The following is a 22043-nucleotide window of genomic DNA, read 5'->3' on the forward strand; positions in this document are numbered from 1 at the left end:
TTATTATATACTGAAGTTAAATTTTCTGCATATTATACATGTCTTTACTCATTACAATTCTGTGTTTCTTTATCCAACTTATCACGAAAACAATAACAATAAGCCTACAACAATGTTATGAGTAATTAGCCCATGACCATATCAATGTAGATGTCATATTAATAATTATTCAACATAAAATTAGAATACTTCAGTAAACTAAATTTAATTTGCTATAAAAAATATGGATTAAACAAAGGGATACTGTCAAATACCTTTAACACCTAATGTCCAAAGATTAGCCTCTTTTGTTACAAGTTTTGTCACATTTAGACCTTTATGGATGCCTTAAAAATGCACCATTTTCAATTAGTAAAATGATGGCTGAAATCCTTCACGGTTGTGAAAACTTTGCTGTTCCATATTTAGATGACGTGGCAATCTTTTCAAACATCTGGGAAGAACATCTAAGTCACCTGAAAGCTGTTTTGACAAAAATAAAGGACGCTGGTTTGACAATTAAACCTATAAAATGTAAATTTGCTCAAGATAGAGTAAAATATCTAGGACATATTGTAGGTTGTGGTATAAGAATGCCAAATGAAGTCAAAGCTATTCTTGATTTTTCTCGTACCATCCACAAAAAGTCAAGTCACAGCATTTTTAGGATTAGCAGGATATTATAATCATTACATTCCCATATTCGCATCTGTAGCAGCACCTTTAACTGAAACCTTGAAAGGGAAAATAAATTGGTTAGAAGAGTTTACAAAGGCATTTGAAGAGCTAATAAATTGTCTCAAAAGCCTATACTACATGCACATGATTTCAATAAGCAATTTATTTTACAAATGGATGCTTCAAACTGTTAAGGTGTCATTTTAGCTCAGAAAGATGAACGAGACAGTATTATACCTTAGTAAGAAGTTTACAGAAACTGAAAAAAAGTACTCTACCACAGAAAAGGAATGTGCCACCATAATATTCGCTGTAAAGAAACTGCAATGTTGTTTAGACGGGCATACTAAATTCCACATCATGACCGATCATAATCCCTTAGTTTGACTCAAAAATAATGCAAGTCTAAATCCATGAGTTATGAGATGGGCACTAGTATTACAATGCTACAATTACATTGTCATTCATCAAAGTGGTAAAAACCATAAAAATGTAGATGCATCAAGTTGTACTCCTTGGCCTGATTAAATAATATGTTTCTGTATATAGATAAAAAATTATTTTATTCTTTCCTCTCTTTCTCAGTGTATGCTATTATGTTATTTGTTGTATTTCAATTCTTTATTGTGATGATATTGTGTTTTGGGAAAAAAGTTGTAATTTATAAAAATATATAAATACTTTAATTTATAAAAATATAAATTAAAGTTTATCTGGAGAGGTGGTAATATTTTATTATTTAACAAAAAGCTATATTTATTATTGGAGTGGCAACACTATATTTGTATCATGTAACCATTGCTCAGAAATTGTTTAAAAATTGTTAATCTGAAGTTTTACCAGCTAGTAGATGTATGAACATTTGTAACTAAAGAATTGCACTCAAATTATCTATCTTCATAAACTAAAAATAAAATTTTTGTTTTACTAACAAGATCATTTGTTATTTTGTTAAATACTACAAAATACATTACAATATGTATGAAAGAAAACAATGTGGTTAACATATAGTAATTGTTTTACCATGGGAACACTTCAATCCTCCCTTCACTTTGCAAGGAACACATTGCTTTCACAGCTGATTTGATGGATGGAGGGGCTGTGGTTGCATACACCCAGTCACTTTTAATAATGATGCATGGCACCATGATAGCCCAACATTGCATTTGTGACATCCGTCAGCCACATGTGTTGCCATTCATGGCAAGACTTCCAGGAGATATTTTTCAATATACCACACACAGCAAAACTGCCACAAGAATGCCTCCACCACATTACCACTCTTCCCTGGCTTGTCCCATCCCCAGATTTCTTGCTGATAACTTGGAACAACCTAAGAGGTTAATCAAACTAGTGATGTGCTTGCAGCAACTGTAGCATGAGATGTTGCAGGACCTGTATGCCTGAATGCCATTGTGTACTGCATATGGTGGTCCAATACTGTACTAGAACTTTCATTCAATTGTAATAAATGATCTTTTGTTCGGTTTTATAATGACATCATCATTGCTATCGTGTGTATAAAATTTCAGCAAATTCTGCCAATTCTTTTTTGGTCTGCAAACATTTATGGCAATGGGTATGTATATAGATTGTTTGAATTTATAGCTATGATCATAGCTGCATGAGGTTGCCCTCAAAATTGTTACTTGGTAGTAATTTGGACAACTGAATAAAATGCCCGAAACAATTTTACTAATAATTCATAATATGAATGGAATTTCTAATATGTTCAATAATCTTGATTCTATTTCATTGCACATTAATTCTCAAACATTACAAAACAATAAATTTATTTTTATACTTAAATATTTGTGCTTTATTGTTTTTATTATCAATAAGCTATAACTGCTTATATTTTATAATATATACATACATGGTATTTGAAAAAAAAAGCTACAGGTTTTACTTTCTTAAATATTGACCGTAACATGCATCTTTAATTACAGAGCTCAGTAAAAGTACAGAATTATGTAAAAATAGTTTCAGTGCTGAAAATAAATACCGTTTAAAGAGGCACTTTTTATATGGTCCATGTAAAACAAAAATTACATTTTGTTAGCTAGTTATAAAGTTAAACACATGAAAGATAACTACTTATTATGCTGTGATAAGTTAAACACATGAAAGATCCATAGTTTTGAATCCAAATTGGTGGATGTTCTGAAACAAATTTTTATGGTTAAGGCAACAGTCTATATTATATTTATACTTATGAAAATATGAATTAACATAATTCTTCAAAACTTTATCTTAATATTTTACTAAATAGGGTCTACATAAGATAGAACTTATAATTATATAACTCTTCTGCCTGTAGCCAGAGCTAGGGTTTGCAGCACCCAGGAACAACTGAAGATTTTGCACCCCCTTTTGTTGCACCAAGAGTGAAAACATTTCATTCTAAAATTTCTTAACATCAATTTTGCTCCCCCAGATGCTGCGCCTGGGGACAGATATTCCCCCTTGCCCCACCCTAGCTACAACATTGCCAGTAGCATTTTTGTTTTTCAAAAACATTTTTTACCTTTCAAGAAATTAATATCTAGAATATATCTTATTTTCAAGAAATTAATATCTAGAATCAATATTTAAGTATAAAATCTAATTAAAATGTAAATTTAGAAGTATTTTACTTCCAGGACTAGAGATTAACTGAAGATTTCATGTGTTTTAGGACATGCTAAGCTCATGTTTCGTGATGAAGTTTTAGTCATTGATGCTGTATATGCTATTATTTTAATGGAATCTTCAATGCTGAGTTTTTCCATTCTTGAAGGAATGAGTCCTCTTCATACTACATTTCCCAATAACCCTGAAGCTGAATTTGAAGACAAAGGTATTATGCAGTTTAAATAGATATTTTAATATAATGCAATTTTATTAATTACAGGGGACATTCACTGTCATAAAGTTAAGCATGATGTATTACTTATTGGATGATGGAATGTAGTGAAATACTTGCATCATCCTGTGGAGGTACAAAATGCAAAGTACTATTTATTAGGTACTATTATTTGATATTTGAGAGATTGCTTTATAGGAAACAGGAAAGTTTGTGGGGTTTTTGTCACTTATCAAAAATGGTCCACAGAAATCTTAAACGCTCATTTTATTCTTCAAAATAATCACCATTGAGTTCAGTTATATGTTCTCAATGAGACACAAGCTTATAAATGCTCTTTTTGAAAAAGAAAAAAAAAAAAAAAGTTTTTTCTGGAGTCCAAAAATTGTGATACAGACTTTGTCTGTATCACAATTTTTGTCGTCTGTCGTTTTTTTAGAAATGCTGTTTCTACAGTTTCCTAGCCAAAAACAGGTAATATTTCGATCAAGCGATGACCAAGGAATTTGGTGGCTGAGACAGAACTTCCCAGGCCAGTGTTTTGATCACTTCTTTGGTCGCTTTTGCCGTTTGACATTAATGTGCAGGAGGAGAACTCCTCTGCTGTTGACCAGTGCTGGCTGCTTTTGGTGCAGTGCAGCTGAAACTCTTTGCAGCTTTGATGAGTAGACATTGGCTGTTATAGTTTTCCCGTTTTCTAGATATTCATATTGGATTGTGCCAGCATTAGTTCACCAAACACACAGCATTACCTTCTTTTGGTGAATGTCCATTTTAGCGGCTAGTGAGACCACTAATGATGTTTCCTCTTCCAGTCATCACACATGATCCATTTTTCATCATATGTTAAGACTTGGTTCAGGTTTATTATAACACGATAAGCAGATATTCAATCATTGGAGCTTAATTTCGTTGGACAGGACATGAGGAACCCACTTGCTTAATTTCCACATCACCCCATGGTTATGAAGATATGATCAAATGCTTTCATCAGATACTCTAAATCTGTGTGCAAGCTTCTGGCAGTTTGGTGAGGATTCTGCTTGATTTCCTCCTCCAACTGGATTTTGTTGAGGGTGGATGGACAAGCGATATGAGGCTTGTCTTTGGAAGAAAATCAGCAGAACCACTTTTGAGCAGTCTATTCACTCACTGATGTAACGTATTCTTCTAATATCCTCTGTGGTTTTGTTTCTTAATTTGTACTCATAAAGCAAAATAGGCTTAAAATCTCTTTTCCAATGGCATGTTCGTTCAAAGATTGCATTTGCAACAAATCCCATAGCAAAACATGCGATACACTGAACAATTCTGTACTGAATAAGGTTTGAAAGGAATATAAACTTATGGTGTCATCAGAATCAGTTTGACCACGCTAACACGCCAAAAGTAGTTGTTCTCAAAAACTGCATGGACTTTCTTGGTAACCTGATACAGTCAAAAGTCTTTAATCCGGATGTCCATTATCCGGACCTCAAAGCTACAAACTTTCTGTGCATGCGCCTAATACCTGTGCGCGTGTGCATAATACGTTTACGCATGCACGTTCAATGTATAACGGACGGTATAAGCTAAGCTAAAATTATCTAATTATCTATTTCAGTTAATGCTGCAGATAGTGTTGTTCCTTAATCTTCTAATTGGATTTGGCTTATTATTTTTTGCAGACTGTTAGAGCAATTTTATAAAAGTAAGCTTGAACTTCAATTATGTCAAAAAGAATTTCCGTTTCTGGAGCTACCAAAGGATCTACAAAGTGAAAGCATGTTTTGATGTCCATCAAACAAAAAGTGGAATTGCAGCAAAAAATGGATAAAGGCATATTCTTTGATTCTGTAACCATTCCGAAATCTGTTTATCAATTTCACGCAGCTCTGTGGGGAGGGGGACGTCGTGACACGCAATGAACTGGAAGTTGATCTGTCAGCACTATCCTTATCTTCAAGGCAGATGTTTTTATTTTATTCGGCTTATAATTCCTTACTAAGTGTAGTATTTCATCTCGATGTACTCCGTCTTTGATGATTTAAATCAAATTCCTCGTCATTATAAATATCACAAATACACATCAAATAGTTTTCTGGTTGCAATTTTCTAATTTCGACTATGTGTAATGTATGCTTTACGCATGCGCGCATTTAAAGAAATGTTTAATAAAGTAAACAAATAAATATTAAGCTTTTTTTTTTTTTTTTTTGTAAATTTTGATACTCTTTAGATCATAATTGCTCTTTATTTCATAAATTACGGTTTCATATTTTTAATTTTATAATTTCTGCATGCCATCTTACCAGATTTAAACTGATGATCTATAATTCGGAATCACCGACTGTACTATCTCGAAGACTTTTGACTGCACTATCGATTAATATTAACTGATATTTGAAATGTTAAAAGAATATTGATTTTGTTTAGGCATTGGATTTTAGTTAAAAGTAAAAGCAAAACACAGATAAAGCACTATTTCATAAAAATGTGAGGGCTCATGTTTAACCAGTTAACCGTGATTGACGAGTATACTCATCGTGGAAAATGACACAATTTTGTGTATTGACGAGTATACTCGTCATGCATATAATGAAATGGAAAGATAAGAGGGAGGTTTATTTAGTAAGTACTGTACATAAATGACAACGTAATAGAAACAGAGAGAAGAAAAGAAAAATAATAACAAAGAAACCGGAGCTAGTGATTGATTATAATAAAAAAATGGGTGGAGTGGATATGAGTGATAGAATTATCGTAGCATACTCCATAGCAAGAAAATTACTCAAAATGTACTACAGAAAGATATTTCTCCATTTCGTAGACATTATGTGTCTGAATGAATTCATATTATATAAAAAAAATAATGGAACATTATTGCATGTCAACTTTTTGCTAAAATTTATTGAAGAGATTTTTGCGATGTATCCAGTTGAAAAAAATAAATTGACACAAACTCGGCCGTTTAGACCTAATATAAGCCAATTAGGCGGGAATCATGTTCCGGATTATATACCCGGAACATCGGAAAAATCCAACTCTACGCGAAGGTCAAACATTGCTACAAACGTAAGATCAGGAAGGAATCATGTTACTGGTGTTCGATTTGCAAAGTCCCATTGTGTATAGTACCCTGCTTCGCTGAATATCACTCCGCAGCAGGAGTTTAAATTCTTACTTTTATATGTATAATATTTAATTTAATTTAATTTATTGCGTTTTTAGTTGTTAGTTAATTTGTATGATATATGCCAACCAAATAAGGTAGTTTGGTCAAACTTTCGAATACCAGCGAATGGGCTGCCTGCATGAATATTTTCGTGATTTTCCACATGTGTAACTTTTATGAAATATCTTGTGGATGCATACGTGAATAAAGCGGGCGGAGAACACTGGTAGTTCGGACCAAATTTCGAATCCAATCGTACGGGCTGCCTCCATGGGTTTTTTTCGTGATTTTCCGCATGTATATAGTATATTCAGTATCTTCTGGATGCATACATGAATAAAGAGGGCGCAGCCCGCTAAAAACCGCTGAACACTGGTAGTTCGGTCCAACTTTCGAATCCCAGCGAGCAGGCAGGTTACACGGGTGTTTTTGTGGTTTTACACATCTGTATCGTGTATGCAGTGTCTTCTAGATACATAAATGAATAAAGCGGGCGCAGCCCGCCCAAGAAAGCTGAACACTGGTAGTTCGCTCCAGCTTACGAGTCCCGGAGAGCAGGCTGTTGCGTGGGTGTTTTCATGATTTTCCGCATGTGTATCGTGTATGCAGTGTCTTCTGGATACATATGTGCATAAAGCGGGCGCTTCCCGCCCAAAATCGATGAACACTGGTAGTTCGGTCCAACTTTCGAATCCCGGCGAGCAGGCAGGCTACACGGGTGTTTTTGTGATTTTACGCATGTGTATCGTGTATGCAATGTCTTCTGTATGCATAAGTGAATAAAGCGGGCGCAGCCCGAGCAAGAAAACTAAACACTGGTAGTTCGGTCCAACTTACGAGTTCCGGCGAGCAGGCTGGCTGCATGAGTGGTAACCGCTGGACACTGTTAGTTCGTTCCAACTTTCGAATCCCGAAAATTTGCGGGCTGGCTGCATGGGTGGTTTCGTGATTTTACGCATGTGTATCGTGTATGCAGTATATTCTCAATGCAAACTTTAATAAAGCGGGTGAAGACAGCGCGAAACCGCTGGACACTGGTAGTTCGTTTCAAATTTCCAATACCCGCTAAATTACATTAGAAACTCTTATACACAGGAACAATAAATAGCGGGCTTCAGCCCGCTCAGCTGGCGGGCTTGCCCGCTAGTATTAGTAATAAAATTTGCAATTTTATAAAATAAACCCATCTTTTTCATCAAATATCTTACCAGCGCAACTTATTCTGTGATTGACGAATATACTTCTAATGGCTCGATTCTGGTGACACGAAACGGTGCACACTCTTAAATGAGGGCACCACAGTTAACTGGTTAAACATGTGAGATCACTCAAAGATAATCCTAGACTATGTTATAATGGGGATGTGATTACTAAAAATATGTGTGCTAAATTTGAGGAATATAGATGAGTGCATTTTTCAGATGGCTATTATTTAGGTAAGAAATTACTACTTGATTATCCTAGACATACATAGTGTGCATGTGACCTCAGGAAAAAATGTGTTAAATTTGAGGGATAAAGACAAGTACATCTCAAAATCCTGAATAAAAAGCAGGGTATGTCAAACATATGCTCCAGATAAATACAAAGAAAGTTAATTCCAAAACTGAAGATGGCTTAGTCTTCATAGGTAACACCATGAATAGGGCTTAACCCCAGAAACAGAAAGCGTTGTATAAAATTATAGTGAATTTCCTTGATCCCTGAAATTTAGAACCCAAAAAGTGCTGGTAGAGTTTTGGGATGAAGAAGAATCATTGCCTATTAATTATATGTCACAAACCACAATAACAGATGTTTGTTATGCTAACTTGACTTCAACAAATCGTAAATACCATGAAAAACATCAGAAGAAAAGTGTTGTTTTTGCATGATGATGCTTTCCAGCGATCTGGATTTCAGCTTTTCTCTCATACACCACATTCATCAGATCTGACTCTTTTTGTTTTGTTTCAGAAACTGAATAAGTATTTGCACTATTCATATTACAGTGATGATGATCATCTGAAGCCATTTAGGTGAAGTGAAGGTTACATTTTTTTTTTCTTCCTATTAGAATTCTACGATTAATAGATTACTGTGCTAAGTGCTTCGAAGTCAAGAGGAATTAACGTAGCTAATTGATAAAATAATTAGATATTCATCTTGTACTATTGTGTTAGGCTTATTAAATGTCCCTTTTGTATTTAAATTTGTCTTTTTGACTTGCTTGCATGTTTTAAAGAAAAAAAATGTAGTTATATTATTATATAAATATTTATTAATATATATATAATTTTTTTTTTTTTTTACTTTCCTTTCTAGCTAGGACAATCTTGAGAATTTTACAACTAGATGAATTACTGAGTATTTCAAAGAATTACAAACAATTTTACCAAGACTTTAATGTAAAAAGATTGTTACTGAAAATTTCTTCAGTTTTCAATTCAACAAAATTATCTTATTTGTTTGATAGAAATAATGAAGAGGACTTAATTAAAGGCATGGGAATTTACAATGAAAGTTGTTCAGCTTATTTTGACAATGGTGATATTGACAGATCTGGAAATGCTGATTTTAATTTTGAAAGTATTAAATTATTAAAAGGTGATGGATTACATAGTACAGTTGAGCAAGAAACAAAAAATCTTAATGAGAATGTGTATAATTCATCACTCTTGGATAAAATAAAAGAGAATAAAGCTTTATTTACTCTTGAAAATGGTAAAGAATGTAAGAATCTGCATAAAAATACAGGTGTGGCACAGAATTCAGAGCAACTGAGAAATGAAATTTCCACTTTATCAGATTTAAATAATTTTTATGATGGTGATCTTGAAGCATCTAATTTAGAAGTTGGCCATTTTCAAGATGATCATGTGCATGTAAATGCTAAAAATATTTCTTTGAAAGTAACAAATTTTAGAGAAACTAATGAAAAAAATATGTTTAATTTAAATTCATCCAATCAAATTAATGCTTGTGATAAATTAGCAAACAGCTCTTTTGAAGCTGATTCTATGATGTCTAACCAGTTGGACGAAAATTTACCTTGCGATACATTAATATCAACAAAAAAAGAAAAAATAAATATCTTTAAAAAATTTGCATTCAAGAAAAATTCCAAAACTTTATTAGGCCCAAATACATTTGAATGTTTGAAAGATAAACCAGCATGTGAAAATATTCATTCTGTCCATGCTAATTTGTGTTATGAAAGTTTACAATCTTCTAAATCAGTTGTGGTCGAAAAAGATAAAATCACTAAAAAAGATTTAAGATTGAATAACTCAATAGGAAGGAAGAGAAAATCTACTGATTTGGATCCCTGTAATGAAATTTCTAATTCATCTTCAGGTATAGGAATGTCATCAGATTCTTTAGTTGCATGTGTTGGCATTCCTAAGATGGCAACTAACAATTCAGAGCAAAAAGAAAATTTTCAGAAACCTTCTTTCCTAAATGAGATTAAATCTGGAGCTAAAAATCAGGCATTGAATACAATTGAACCAATTAATAATAAATCTAATTTATCAAATTTTCAAATGGCAAATCTTCATAAAGACAATAAAAAGACTTTAATTACGCCTTCTGTGATAGCAAGTCATAGTCCAAAGCCTAGTATTTCAGCTAGAAAATCATCTCAATCAGTATTTAGGAAGATATTTTGCAGTTCTTTGACACAAGATAACTTTGATTTTGATTTAGATGATATTTAAGTCTTGTTTTTTGTTGTATATTTTTAAATGAATCTTATTTATAATACCCAGAGTATGCAATATAGTTCTGTACCTATATTTTTGGAAGTTTATTACTTCCAAAATTCAATTTGTGCTCTTTTTAGCAGATATTTGTTAACAAAAACATAAATTCAGTTTTTGTCATTTTGTTCAGTTGCTTTTTCAGAATTAAATCCTTATTATTTCCTTTATTGGCATTTATACATGAAATATGTAAAATGTATTTTCATGTAACATATTAATGATATCTGTATTTCAGCAGTTAAGCATTTAACCTTACTTTTCAATCATGTAACTAACTCATTTACGTAACTTTGTAAATGGAGAAAGTCATGTCTGTGGCATCGTTCTTAAAGGATGCCACACATATGACTTTGAAACGTTGATCTTTCCTAAAGGTAGAATTGTTTTAGCTTAGCATTCTCATAGACTGGTATATCTTTCAGATGTATTTTCAAAATAAAATGAATTAAACCTGTCTATGTAATTTTTTGATTGATTTTGATTTTTTGCTAAGAAAGTTTTTGAAGGTGATAAGTAAGGTAGTCCACAGAATAAGTAAGAGTAAGGTAGTCCACAGAATATTGAATTTTTGAAAGAATATTTAATTATAAATTTATTAAAATATTTAATTAAATTTATAAAAGAGGACCCTATTTAAAAAGATTTTTGAAAAACACTATTATAGATGATTGTTGTACCACTCTTTTTATATAATGCCTTTGCTTTTGAGGGTCTACAATTTTTGTTAAAGATTGGCTTTGAATATTGGACTGAGGATAAAAACTGTATGCTATGCTTCAATCTATTGAGTGATCATAGCACATTCAAAACATGTCTTTCTATTTTCTTCATGTAAGATCTTAATGTGGGATTTTTAGTTAGCTAACATCCTTGTATCCAATGCTTTTACAATGGTCATTTGAAATGCTAGTATTAAATAATACTTGCTATTAGAAATATCTACTTCTTCAGGTCCTCCTATACATAAAAAATTATACATTTTGCGACATTGTCACATATAATGTACAGTATATTTGAATTGTCCCTTATGTAAAAGCAATTTTGAAATCTGAAAAACTGGGACATTTTCATGGTTGATTTGGTTTCATGGACATGATTTCAAGAGAACAATAAGACTGATTTAATGCATGATTAAAGTTATTGTATAATGAGTGATTTTTTTACTTTACTAAACTTTTATACTGATAGATTTTGAATGAATAGGGAAGAAAAGCTTTTATTTATCAAAGTAATTTAATAAATAAAATAGTATAATAAAATTAAATTACAACTAATTGCAAATTCGAAACACTATATATGAATATAAATGATATAGTATATAATCATTTCTTTCAGTCTATATTAAAAGAATCAAAGTTTGCTAAAAGCCTACGAGGACAAATTAAGGCTGTGATTTAAGTTTTTTACATATCTGTGACTAAAACACTGTAAAATGAGTACTGAAGGTTTTGCAGTCAGACATGCAGAGATGCATTTTAACTTATGAAAGATTCATATGTAGATTATAGATACTGTAGTGAATGTATGCAAATAATTTTGTTTCTGATGTGATACTTTAGATTTTACAAATCTTTTGTGAGCTACATGTAGCTCACAAAATTTTCTTTGTAATTAAGAATATTAAAATATATATTTTATCTATTATATATATACATGTAAATATATTTAACAACTAAAGTAAAAGCAATATTTCCCAATATTATATAATTCACATTTAAATTTATGAATGAAGTAATTTATTTAAACATTCAAAACTGTATACAATTGTGAATAACAACAATTACAGTACATGGTAAAAACATCAAGATAATACATTAATAAAATGCTAGTTTAAACACAAACCATACTGGAATACATGGCACTAGTAATTAATTTTCTTCGTAATTTATGTACTCAGAAGTTTTAATCAAAATCGACTCGAATTGTCAAGCTCATGATCTAGGTATTAGGAACTTTTATAGTTTAAAAACATTTGCACTTGATTAGTATTTAAGCCTCTATGCTCAAAACTATTAGTCCTGATATTTAAGTACAGTCGTACATTTTGAAATGCGTTCAGAAAATTAAAGTGGCATATACGAGGGCTATCCAGAAAGTAGATTACGTTTTGGAATAAAAAAATAAACAAAGTATAGGAAACAAATTTTATTATATACAGATGAAAGCCACACTCAAATACTACTTTTCTACATAGTCACCATACAAATTAAGGCATTTATCGTAGCGATGTACGAGCTTGGAAATTCCTTCCTCGAAAAATTCGGCCGCCTGCGCCTTCAACCACTTCGTTACCTCTTCTTGCCTTCCATCTTGCACAAAACTTGTGGTAACCAAGCTTTTCGCTGATGATTTCGTGCAACAAACTTCGCGAAATTTGTGGAAAACTCAAAGAAAGTTCCGTTATTGTGAAATTTCGATTTTCACGGACTTTAGCATCGACTTTTTCGAGAAGTTCGGCGGTCACTATGCTGGGTCTCCCACTTCAATCTTCGTCGTGAACATTGGTTCGGCCATTTTGAAATCTTATGACCCACTGACGCACTCCACCTTCAGTGATAATGTTGTCCCCATACACTTCACGAAGCTGCCGATAGATTTCTATCGGTTTACAGTTTTTTGCAGTCAGAAACCTTATTACTGAGCGCACCTCGCAGATTTTCAATTAACGCAGACATTTCAAACCGTCACAGTATCTGAACGGAGCACAGCACGAACCTTTCACTAGCACGGCTAGATGCAGACTGAGCTGCGCAACGCTCTGACCCCAAGATGGCCGCGCTAGCCCCGCCCCTAGCGGACACAGACGGAAACGTAATCTACTTCCTGGATGGCCCTCGTATTTGTGGAAGTTATCAGGTATAAATTTGGAAGGTCATTTTGGACTTATAATCAAGAAAATATTCATGATCTTTTGGGGAACTTTAAAAATTTGTGATCAAACCCTTGGCCGCTTGGAGAGTAATTGCAATAATTTTATAATGTGATGTTGATATTTACATTACAAACAAATGTAGTAATATAAAAATAAAATGAAATAATTTTAAAAGATCTGCTTGTAGATCCTTGTTCCCTTGTTTTCCCATGCTATCACATTTATCAGATCACTTGTAACCATGCAGTTCAGTAAGTCATTTTGCTTTGTTTGTTAGATGCCATGGGATAGTCATTCTCTATTTTTGTGACAGAAAATTTTAGGCAGTTTTAGAAATTAATGTGCCATTTACAACCTAGGGAAGAAGGGAATACACGATTTGATATATTGGTGTACAAATCAATTAAATAAAAAAAATTTGTTAGCTCGTAAATAATCTTGTAGGTATTGAACTTTCTTACTGAAAAAAAAATTTAAGTAGTAAATTTAAAAACCACTAAAACTTTTAAATGTTTGGTGGTTTTTTAAATTGCTTATGAAGTACAACTGTTAATTCATGCTCGATATATTGCGAAATGCTCAGGACTCCTGTATAGTTGTCGATTGATTTTAGCCAACTAACTCAGAAAGATTTTACTAAAATAGTTACTTGGATAAAGAGAATTCTTTTCAAGTGCAATAAAGCTAAAACTGAGCTCATGTTGATACTAGTCATGAACTACAACAAAATCAGCTATCAAGTTTTGCAGTCAACAGAAACTAAATAATAAAAGATATTCATAGTTTTATAATTCATAAATTTTTGTGATGGTCATCAAAATTACACCATCTAGTCTCTCAACATCAAACCAGCACCTTGGCATGCAAATGTAAAAGCCTGGATTGGGGGGGGGGACCAAGCATCACCTCATTTCAAGTCTTGTCTGAAAAGATTATCATCAGCTGAAGAGGATAACTGATGAGATAATTTGACAAAGACAGGATAGAAATATTTTATATACTAGGACATCGATACAGCTTTGTACATAAAATTTTTAAACTTGAAAATAATTTTTAACAAAACTTTATATAACTGAGATTCAGAACATTACTGTCCACAACATATATCTAAATCCTTTTCGAGACCATTACCGAATGTGAAATTTCACACATACACAACAGTTTAAATAATGCACTATATGCGAATGCCACATCCAGCATATACATGTTGTTCTGTCAAACAATATAAGAATTAATAGAAATTTGTTTAGAGGTTATGATTAACCAAAATATATTTTACAGTTTGAGAATTCCCTCCCACCACCCTAAAATGCTTATAAACAACATCGAAACAATCCTGTCTTGTTCAGAATGGCGCATATAATCAGATTTAACATATCTTAATGTTCAGTTTCTGCATGCAACTATAAGAAAAATCAAAGATAAGAACTAAAATATTTATGAATTATATATAGGCTATTGCTATCAATGTAACACTGATACAGACAATAAATAAAAGTACATTAATAATATTTATAATATCAATCAATGTATGTAAATAGTTTGAGATGATGTAATTAATATACTCTAATTTCTGCTGAAATAGAAACTAAACTAAAAATTTTAATAGCTTCTAACAACAAATAAATATTAAAACCCATATTGCACCTATGTATGTTAATGTATCTAACAAACAAGGCAAAAAATATGCATCTTTCCCAATATTAAGCATACATACTTCATATTTAAAGCATACAAAATATTTTATTTATAAATTTATTTAAAAATACTGTATACAATTTTCATCAAAATATGTTTGATAACAACTATCACAGTACAGAGTAAAAACATCAAGATAACATCAACAAATTAATAAAAGACTAGCTGAAACACAGAACAGACTGGAATGTAAATCTATATATATCATGGCACTAGAAAGTAGTTATTGTTTAAAATTTATATATTCAGAAGTTTTAACCTAAATCAGCTTTAAACGATCAGTATTTAAAAGTTCACAATCTTATTATTATGAACTTAAAATTAAAAAAATATCAGCACTTTATATATATTTACATATGAAAAATAATTTATCTTTTATATCATAAGTATACTGATAATTTTTGTAAAAATTTTATACAAAATAATTTCAGAACAGTTATTATCAAAATAGCTCTATGACACAGAATCATGAATTACTGTTATAGTCTACAAATATATTAATTGTAATGGATTTAGAATGCAATACTGACATTTACATTAAAATCAACTTATGTAATTAACAAATGATATATTAGAGTAATAAAATAAGTGATTTGGTTGAAATTGCAACACTAAGAAAAAGTTATCAAATCAACCAGAGATTTGGCAAACTGATGGTCAGCTGAATGAGCACTGATATCTGAATTTAACTCATTTCTTTTGATATCTGGGTTTATTGACTGAATCTTTCTACTTAGTGTGATATATCATCACTCCTATACATATTTGCATTGTAATTTATGTCCTTCATAGTGTTGCAACTTCACTCTACAGCAGTAACATGAAATTAACAAGAAGATTTGGGCATTAGATTTACTCATCTTTCATTATGATATAAATTAAACTGCATTTTTAGAGTAATCTTTTCACAATTATTTTATCACAGCAGCAGCTTTTTATAATCTTTACAATCATTTGTTTGCACATTGCATAACCAGAAAATGTACTAGACAGCAAAATACTGCATAACACTTTTAAAGAATCAAGTCAAAAGAAACAGATCTAGCGATAGATTCTGCAGTCTGAGATTTTGATTAAAGTTGTGAAAATGACTGAAATCTCTCATTAGAAATGTAATTACCAAATGCAGATGCAATGAATACATTAATTTTTGCACTAAACTGTTGGGTCACTGAATGTGCTGATAAAATGCCTTTCTTAGAACCTTCAACAGGAATACATTTAAAACATACTTGAAATATACAGATGAACACAGAATATTTATTTTCTGACATATCCTGGAATTTTAAGTCGCTGCTTCATGATATAAGGATTTGGATTTCGAGAACTTCTTTCCATATTTTCTGAATTATACTCAATAACCTTAATTTGCTCTGAAAAATCAGAAAAAAAAATTTTTTTAATTGTTTTTAACAATGTAAGACAGTGTTTCCCAAACTTTGGTAAATTACAGTCGGTAAAAATTGCTCAGCACTTTAACATATTGCCTGACAGTATTTTGTCTACATAGGGTAATTTTGTGTCTGATTTGAGTTACTAAGTGAATCAAAGCAGCCGAAGCTGATGATGTGACTTGTAGCTAATAGGAGATCTCTATTGGTCTGAACACGAGCATAATAATTTGCAAAGTTTAAATGCCTTTATTTTCAAAACTTAATTTTAAAAATAATTTGTAATGACAATAATAGTAATAATAAACAGAAAGCTTAATATCAGACAAAAAGTAACAGTGATTAGGAATGCAAAATACGAAAAATAAATACAAATTGTAAACTAAGAATAATTAATGAGGCACAAAAGGAAAGCATTTAATTGAGAAATGTAACATATAAATATGTGTATATATATTACCATGCATTTACATAAACGAAAATAAATTGATCCCTTCATAAATTATAGCATACATTGCTTATGATTAAATTTATAATAAAGCGTGATTTTAAGTGAGGTGGAAAATTTTTGTTAATTATATTTATATAACTGATATAAAATTTTATATACTAAAATAAAATAACATAAAACAACTAAATGTTACATTTAAAAATTTTAGTAATTTTTATGTTAACATAATTAAGTCTTTTAATTACATAAACAATAAAAATATTTATTTTTAATGGAAAAATCAGAAAACAGCTTAACTGAATTCTAACGTTTCACACAAAATTTAGCTCTTAATTGTTAATCAATTGAGCACGTAGACCTATCTAAAAGTTGAAACAACACTAGTGATAATAGGAAGTACAGATGATAAATTAAGCTTTTCTTGTTTGTTAGATTTTTCAGAACATAAAAATATAGCAAAAAATATTCTACCAAATTTACCTAATGCTAAGAAATGAGACAAAAAAATTATCACTGTGTTGACTAAAAATATCACTTGAATTAAGGTAAAAAAAGTATTGGTTCTTTAGTGTAAACTGCACCTCAAGGATTAATCATCAAATATGGCAACCCATACTATTTTAAACATTTCCATGTTTTCATGTAGTTCGATTGGATAGTCGTTTATTAGATAGTTATCTAATCATTTAAAATTTAAAGTCAAAGAAAATTTGTACCTTACTTTTGAGTTACATGGATCTCTGGAGCTTACCTCGAAATGAAACGGGGGCAGTTCACTATTTGCAGAATTACGACATATTACCGAACAATCGAGAATGCAAACTTTTGCACTTGATGAAGCTATAAACAAATGAAGATCGCATTTTTTGGAAATTTAACATCCGTACATGCTGAAAAAGTATTAGAATATGTATAGGGAACTGGTTCAAAGGAAGTCAAACGACATTCACAACAGCTTTATGTTTCATATATACTGATGTGACGAACTAACATTGGTCAAGTTCTGCAAAAAACAACTAGGAATAGCCAACAAAACAGTAATTGACTGGAACAGTTATCTCCAGGAAATCTGCAATTTTGAAATGGCAGCAGCAGGAGAAAATGAGTGGTGTCAGATGCATTGTGGAGATTGACGAAAGCATGTTTGCATGACCCAAAAGCAATGCTGGAAAAGCTTCCACAGTTGATTTTTTGGGGCATTTGTTGTAAAATGAGCAAAACATTTCTTAAAATGGTCCCTGATTAGTGCCCTTACAGTAATAATGAACAAAATTAAAATGAACATTAAAGAAGGAATGACCATTTTTCTGAGTGTTGGAAGTAGTATAAAACAGAACTTAAACAATCTAGGTATATCCACTGAAGTAAATCACAAATGTAAATTTATGAATTCTGAAATTGGCAGACACATGCAAAATATAGAATACATATGGGGAAGGGCTAAATGGCAAAATAAAAAGCACCATGGAACAGCTCGCCCTTACCTTGAGTCCTATATAGCAGAGTTTCTCTTGAGGAAAAGGCACACTGCAAGTGATATGTACGATGTTGTCCTAAAGACAATCAGTTGCTATGAATTTTCTACCAGAAAATAAAATGTGACTATATTCCCCAATTGGGTGCATTTGACATGTAAGAACCAAAATAATGTATCATTTATAAAGAAATACATCGGAAATTACGATCTAAAATAAATGTGGCATTGTAAATTAAATTTGTTAGAACAGTAATATAAACTCCAAATAATTCGTGATATATATTATTTAGGGAAGCAAAATGTTGATTTAGTAGCCAGTATTAATTTCAAAAGCATGATTTCCATATGCAGTTTTACTGGCTGTTGCCTAATATGTCTCCAGTGATAATGTATTCCTAAATGGTCAGTGAACACCACACCTGGCACAGATGTTGCATACAGTGGAACCTCGAGATATGAGCACTGACTCGAGTAACGAGCCAGGTTGCTGGTATGCATGGCACCATTTTCTAATCTGGCTCAACTTAGGGAATCCCCCCCCCCCCCGTCAGATCACTTGGTGTTCTTTGATCTACATGTCTGTGCGCTTGCGAGTCAATTGTTTATTACATTTAACATGAAAATAATTATTTCACTATGCCTCCCAAGATAACTGTTGCCTCAGATAGTGCTGAAAAGAAAAATAAAGAAGCCATGGCCATTGAAATTAAGAAAGAAATCATAGATAAACAAGCGTGGTGTAAGAGTGACGGAATTGGCAAAGACTTATGCCCTTTCGACAGTGACGATTTGCGCTATTCTGAAAAAATTAAGAAACTTGATGTAGCCAAAGGAGTTACCATTACTTCCAAGCACCATCTAAAACTAGAAGATGTTGAGAAGCTGTTGTTGATGTGGATTAACAAGAAGCAGTTAAAAGGTCGGTGTCAGAAGCTATCATAAAGGTAAACTACGGTTATGTTATTTATTATAAAAATTGATTTTTATGTTGATATTTATGGGAATGCAGAATGAATTAACTGGATTTCCATTATTTTCAATGGGGAAGTTTGTTTCTAGATACAAGAAATTCGCTATACGAGCTCAATGCTAGAACGAATTAACTCATATCTCAAGGTTCCACTGTACATGTATCTGACATGCCAACGATATGTTTCTCTGTGTGAAGAGACTGGCATAGATGTCTAGAGATACTAATTGGGAGATATTTCTTTATATAGACAGGCTTTTAGTAACATGAGTTTTCACCTTAAACCTCCATCTGATCTATGCCAGAGTTCGGAAACAGTTCCATTAATATACCTGATATATGTAAATGATTTTCTAAAATTCTCAGACATAGGAAGTTCACCTTACTTATTTTATAAAAACTTTTTTTTTATTTATTTTATAAATACTTATAAAAAAACATGGCAACCAAAATAAGCCTTGCATTCCTCACAAAGTTTGTGAATACCTGCATAGTATTTAAAAACATTGTGTTGTTAGAAGTCTGGTGTGTTATAGAGAGAATTGGTGAATTGCCATAATAACTGCTATTTATCTCGTGAATGTGAAAGGCATTACAAGAAAAGTAAGTAGGAATGCCCTGATTTGGAATCAGGAAGATGACTACGCCACACTGTGAGGGCATTTCTATACCAAGTTTCACTGCCTGATATTCTTTCATCAGATGAAGATACACAGAAATCTGATTTTAACAACAGTGAAAGTAAATGCAGAAGTAGTTTATCAACACCAAAACAGTTCTGTGAACCTAGTATTAAGATAATAGCTTACAGAACAAAAAGAATGAACTTCTATACATTAGTGAGTGTAGAAAACACGTACATTGCAATAGTATTCACCAGTCTTTTTTTTAACGTGGATATAGAATATGAAGCAGAAGAATACAGGCTTTTTACTGATAGGACCAGAAGTTTGAAAATGTGTGCTGCTGTATAATAGCAATCAGTTTAGTTGCTCATTCTGTGAAACTTAAGGAAGGATATTAAAATGATCTTGCAGGTCTGCTAACAGGAATATAAGTGGTTTATTTGTGTTGGCTCTAGGATGGGGAATGTGCTACTGAGGCAAAAAAGTGAATATAAAGAGCATCCCCAGCACACAGAGATCGCAAAAAAGTGAAATGGCCTTAAAGAGACATATTGACTACAGGTATCGTAATACACCCATGTCCATAAATTAAGGATAATTCGGAGCCACGCGGAAATCGAACTCTAAAATAAATATATCACCTGTAAAATTACTACACACATCTTCAAGAATCATATGCAAATTTCAGGAAGTAACCAGATGACACCGATGGTAAGTCACAATGACAAGAGTGTAAGAGAGTGATATATAAGGAATACAGGCAAAGAAGTAAAATTGTTCGCGGGTGCTTTATAAGCACTTCAGTGCAATAACCGAATAGTTACGACACAAAAGGCACATTTGGATGATTTTGACGTGGTAGAATTATCGGCCGTCTAGAATGTGGGCATAACCAACTGGAAGTATCAGACAAACTTGGAATCGCCCAGAGTGTCATCTCCAGGCTTTGGCAACGATTCCAAGATGATGGTAATGTGAATAGACGTTACAGTACAGGTCGCCCCAGAGTTACAACGCCGAATGAGGACCGGTATTTGGCAGTTACTGCCAAAAGAAACAGGCGGAGCACAGCCTCAGGCCTGTCTCGTCAGCCACTGGTACGACAATTTCAAGGCAGACCATGTACAGACGCTTAGGGCAGATTGGTCTATATGCTCGTAGACCTATCAGATGCGTTCCACTTACTGCAACTCACTGTCGCCTGCGGTTAGCCTGGAGTAGAGAGCATGCATTGTGGACACCGCAACAGTGGGCTTGTGTGATGTTTTCCGACGAGTCCAGGTTTAGCTTGCAGTCTGATTCTCGCCGGACTTTCATATGGAGAGCTCCAGGTACCAGTTACCACCAAGAAAACATCATTGAACGACACAGTTACGGTGGTGCAGGAGTGCTCGTTTGGGGTGGAATTATTCTGGGTTCCAGAACTGACCTGCATGTTCAAATTGGAACCATTACAAGCCAAATCTATCAGGACGTCATTCTGGAACAACATGTACGTTTGTTTCGGGGCGCCAAGGGCGCACAATTTGTGTTTATGGATGACAACGCCCGTGCTCACCGTGCAAACATTGTAAGCAAATGCCTTCAATCGAAGGATATCACCCGTATGGACTGGCCAGCATTCTCATCGGACTTGAATCCAGTAGGGCACGTGTGGGATATGCTTGGCCGACGGGTTGCAGCCTGTCAATCTCCTCCTACATGTCTACCGGAACTTCGGAGAGCAATGCTTTTTGAGTGGTGTAATATCCCCCAAGATCAGATCGATAATTTGATACTCAGCATGCCTAGGCGTTGTATGGACTGTGTTGCATCGTCTGGGAGACATACAATGTATTAACAATCATACCAACCATGTAATATTGATTTTTTGTAAATAGTTTTTTTTTTTTTTTTTTTTTTTTTTTTTTTTTGTAATTCGCTCCAGGGAGAAAAATCGCTAATTTTTTTAATAATATCAAACATATAGCATCTTTTTTTGCTCTTTACCTTTTGTTTAATAAATAAGCTTTACAAATAAGTCAAATTTGTTTTGATTCTAACTCTTCCTTTGCCTGATTTTGCATTATCCTTAATTTATAGACATGAGTGTAATTATCAGGTAATTCTTCTACCATGTCACCAAGCCTGATAAAGCAAATTCATTAGGACACTCAAAA

The 22043-nt window shown here is 32.6% G+C and overlaps 2 protein-coding genes across 9 annotated transcripts in view; one reads left to right on the forward strand and one right to left on the reverse strand.

Moving 5' to 3' along the window:
* Positions 1-10855, forward strand: part of LOC118190438 (uncharacterized) — a 165026-nt gene extending 154171 nt beyond the window's left edge. For all 8 annotated transcript variants that reach the window (XM_085822611.1, XM_085822613.1, XM_085822610.1 and 5 more), the window contains 2 exons: positions 3335-3496; positions 8961-10855. In XM_085822611.1, the coding sequence (XP_085678737.1) occupies positions 3335-3496; positions 8961-10354 (1556 nt within the window). In that variant the 3' untranslated portion in view covers positions 10355-10855. The remainder of the gene's footprint in view (positions 1-3334; positions 3497-8960) is intronic.
* Positions 10856-15261: 4406 nt separating this feature from the next.
* Positions 15262-22043, reverse strand: part of LOC118190440 (uncharacterized) — a 58215-nt gene continuing 51433 nt past the window's right edge. Inside the window, exon 7 of the mRNA XM_035361147.2 lies at positions 15262-16342. Coding sequence (XP_035217038.1) covers positions 16230-16342 — 113 coding nt within the window. The 3' untranslated portion in view covers positions 15262-16229. The remainder of the gene's footprint in view (positions 16343-22043) is intronic.

This window comes from Stegodyphus dumicola, chromosome 8 (genome assembly GCF_044657685.1).
Source record: "Stegodyphus dumicola isolate Sdum_Otavi_A_Nest chromosome 8, ASM4465768v1".
Taxonomy (NCBI): Eukaryota; Metazoa; Arthropoda; class Arachnida; order Araneae; family Eresidae; genus Stegodyphus; species Stegodyphus dumicola.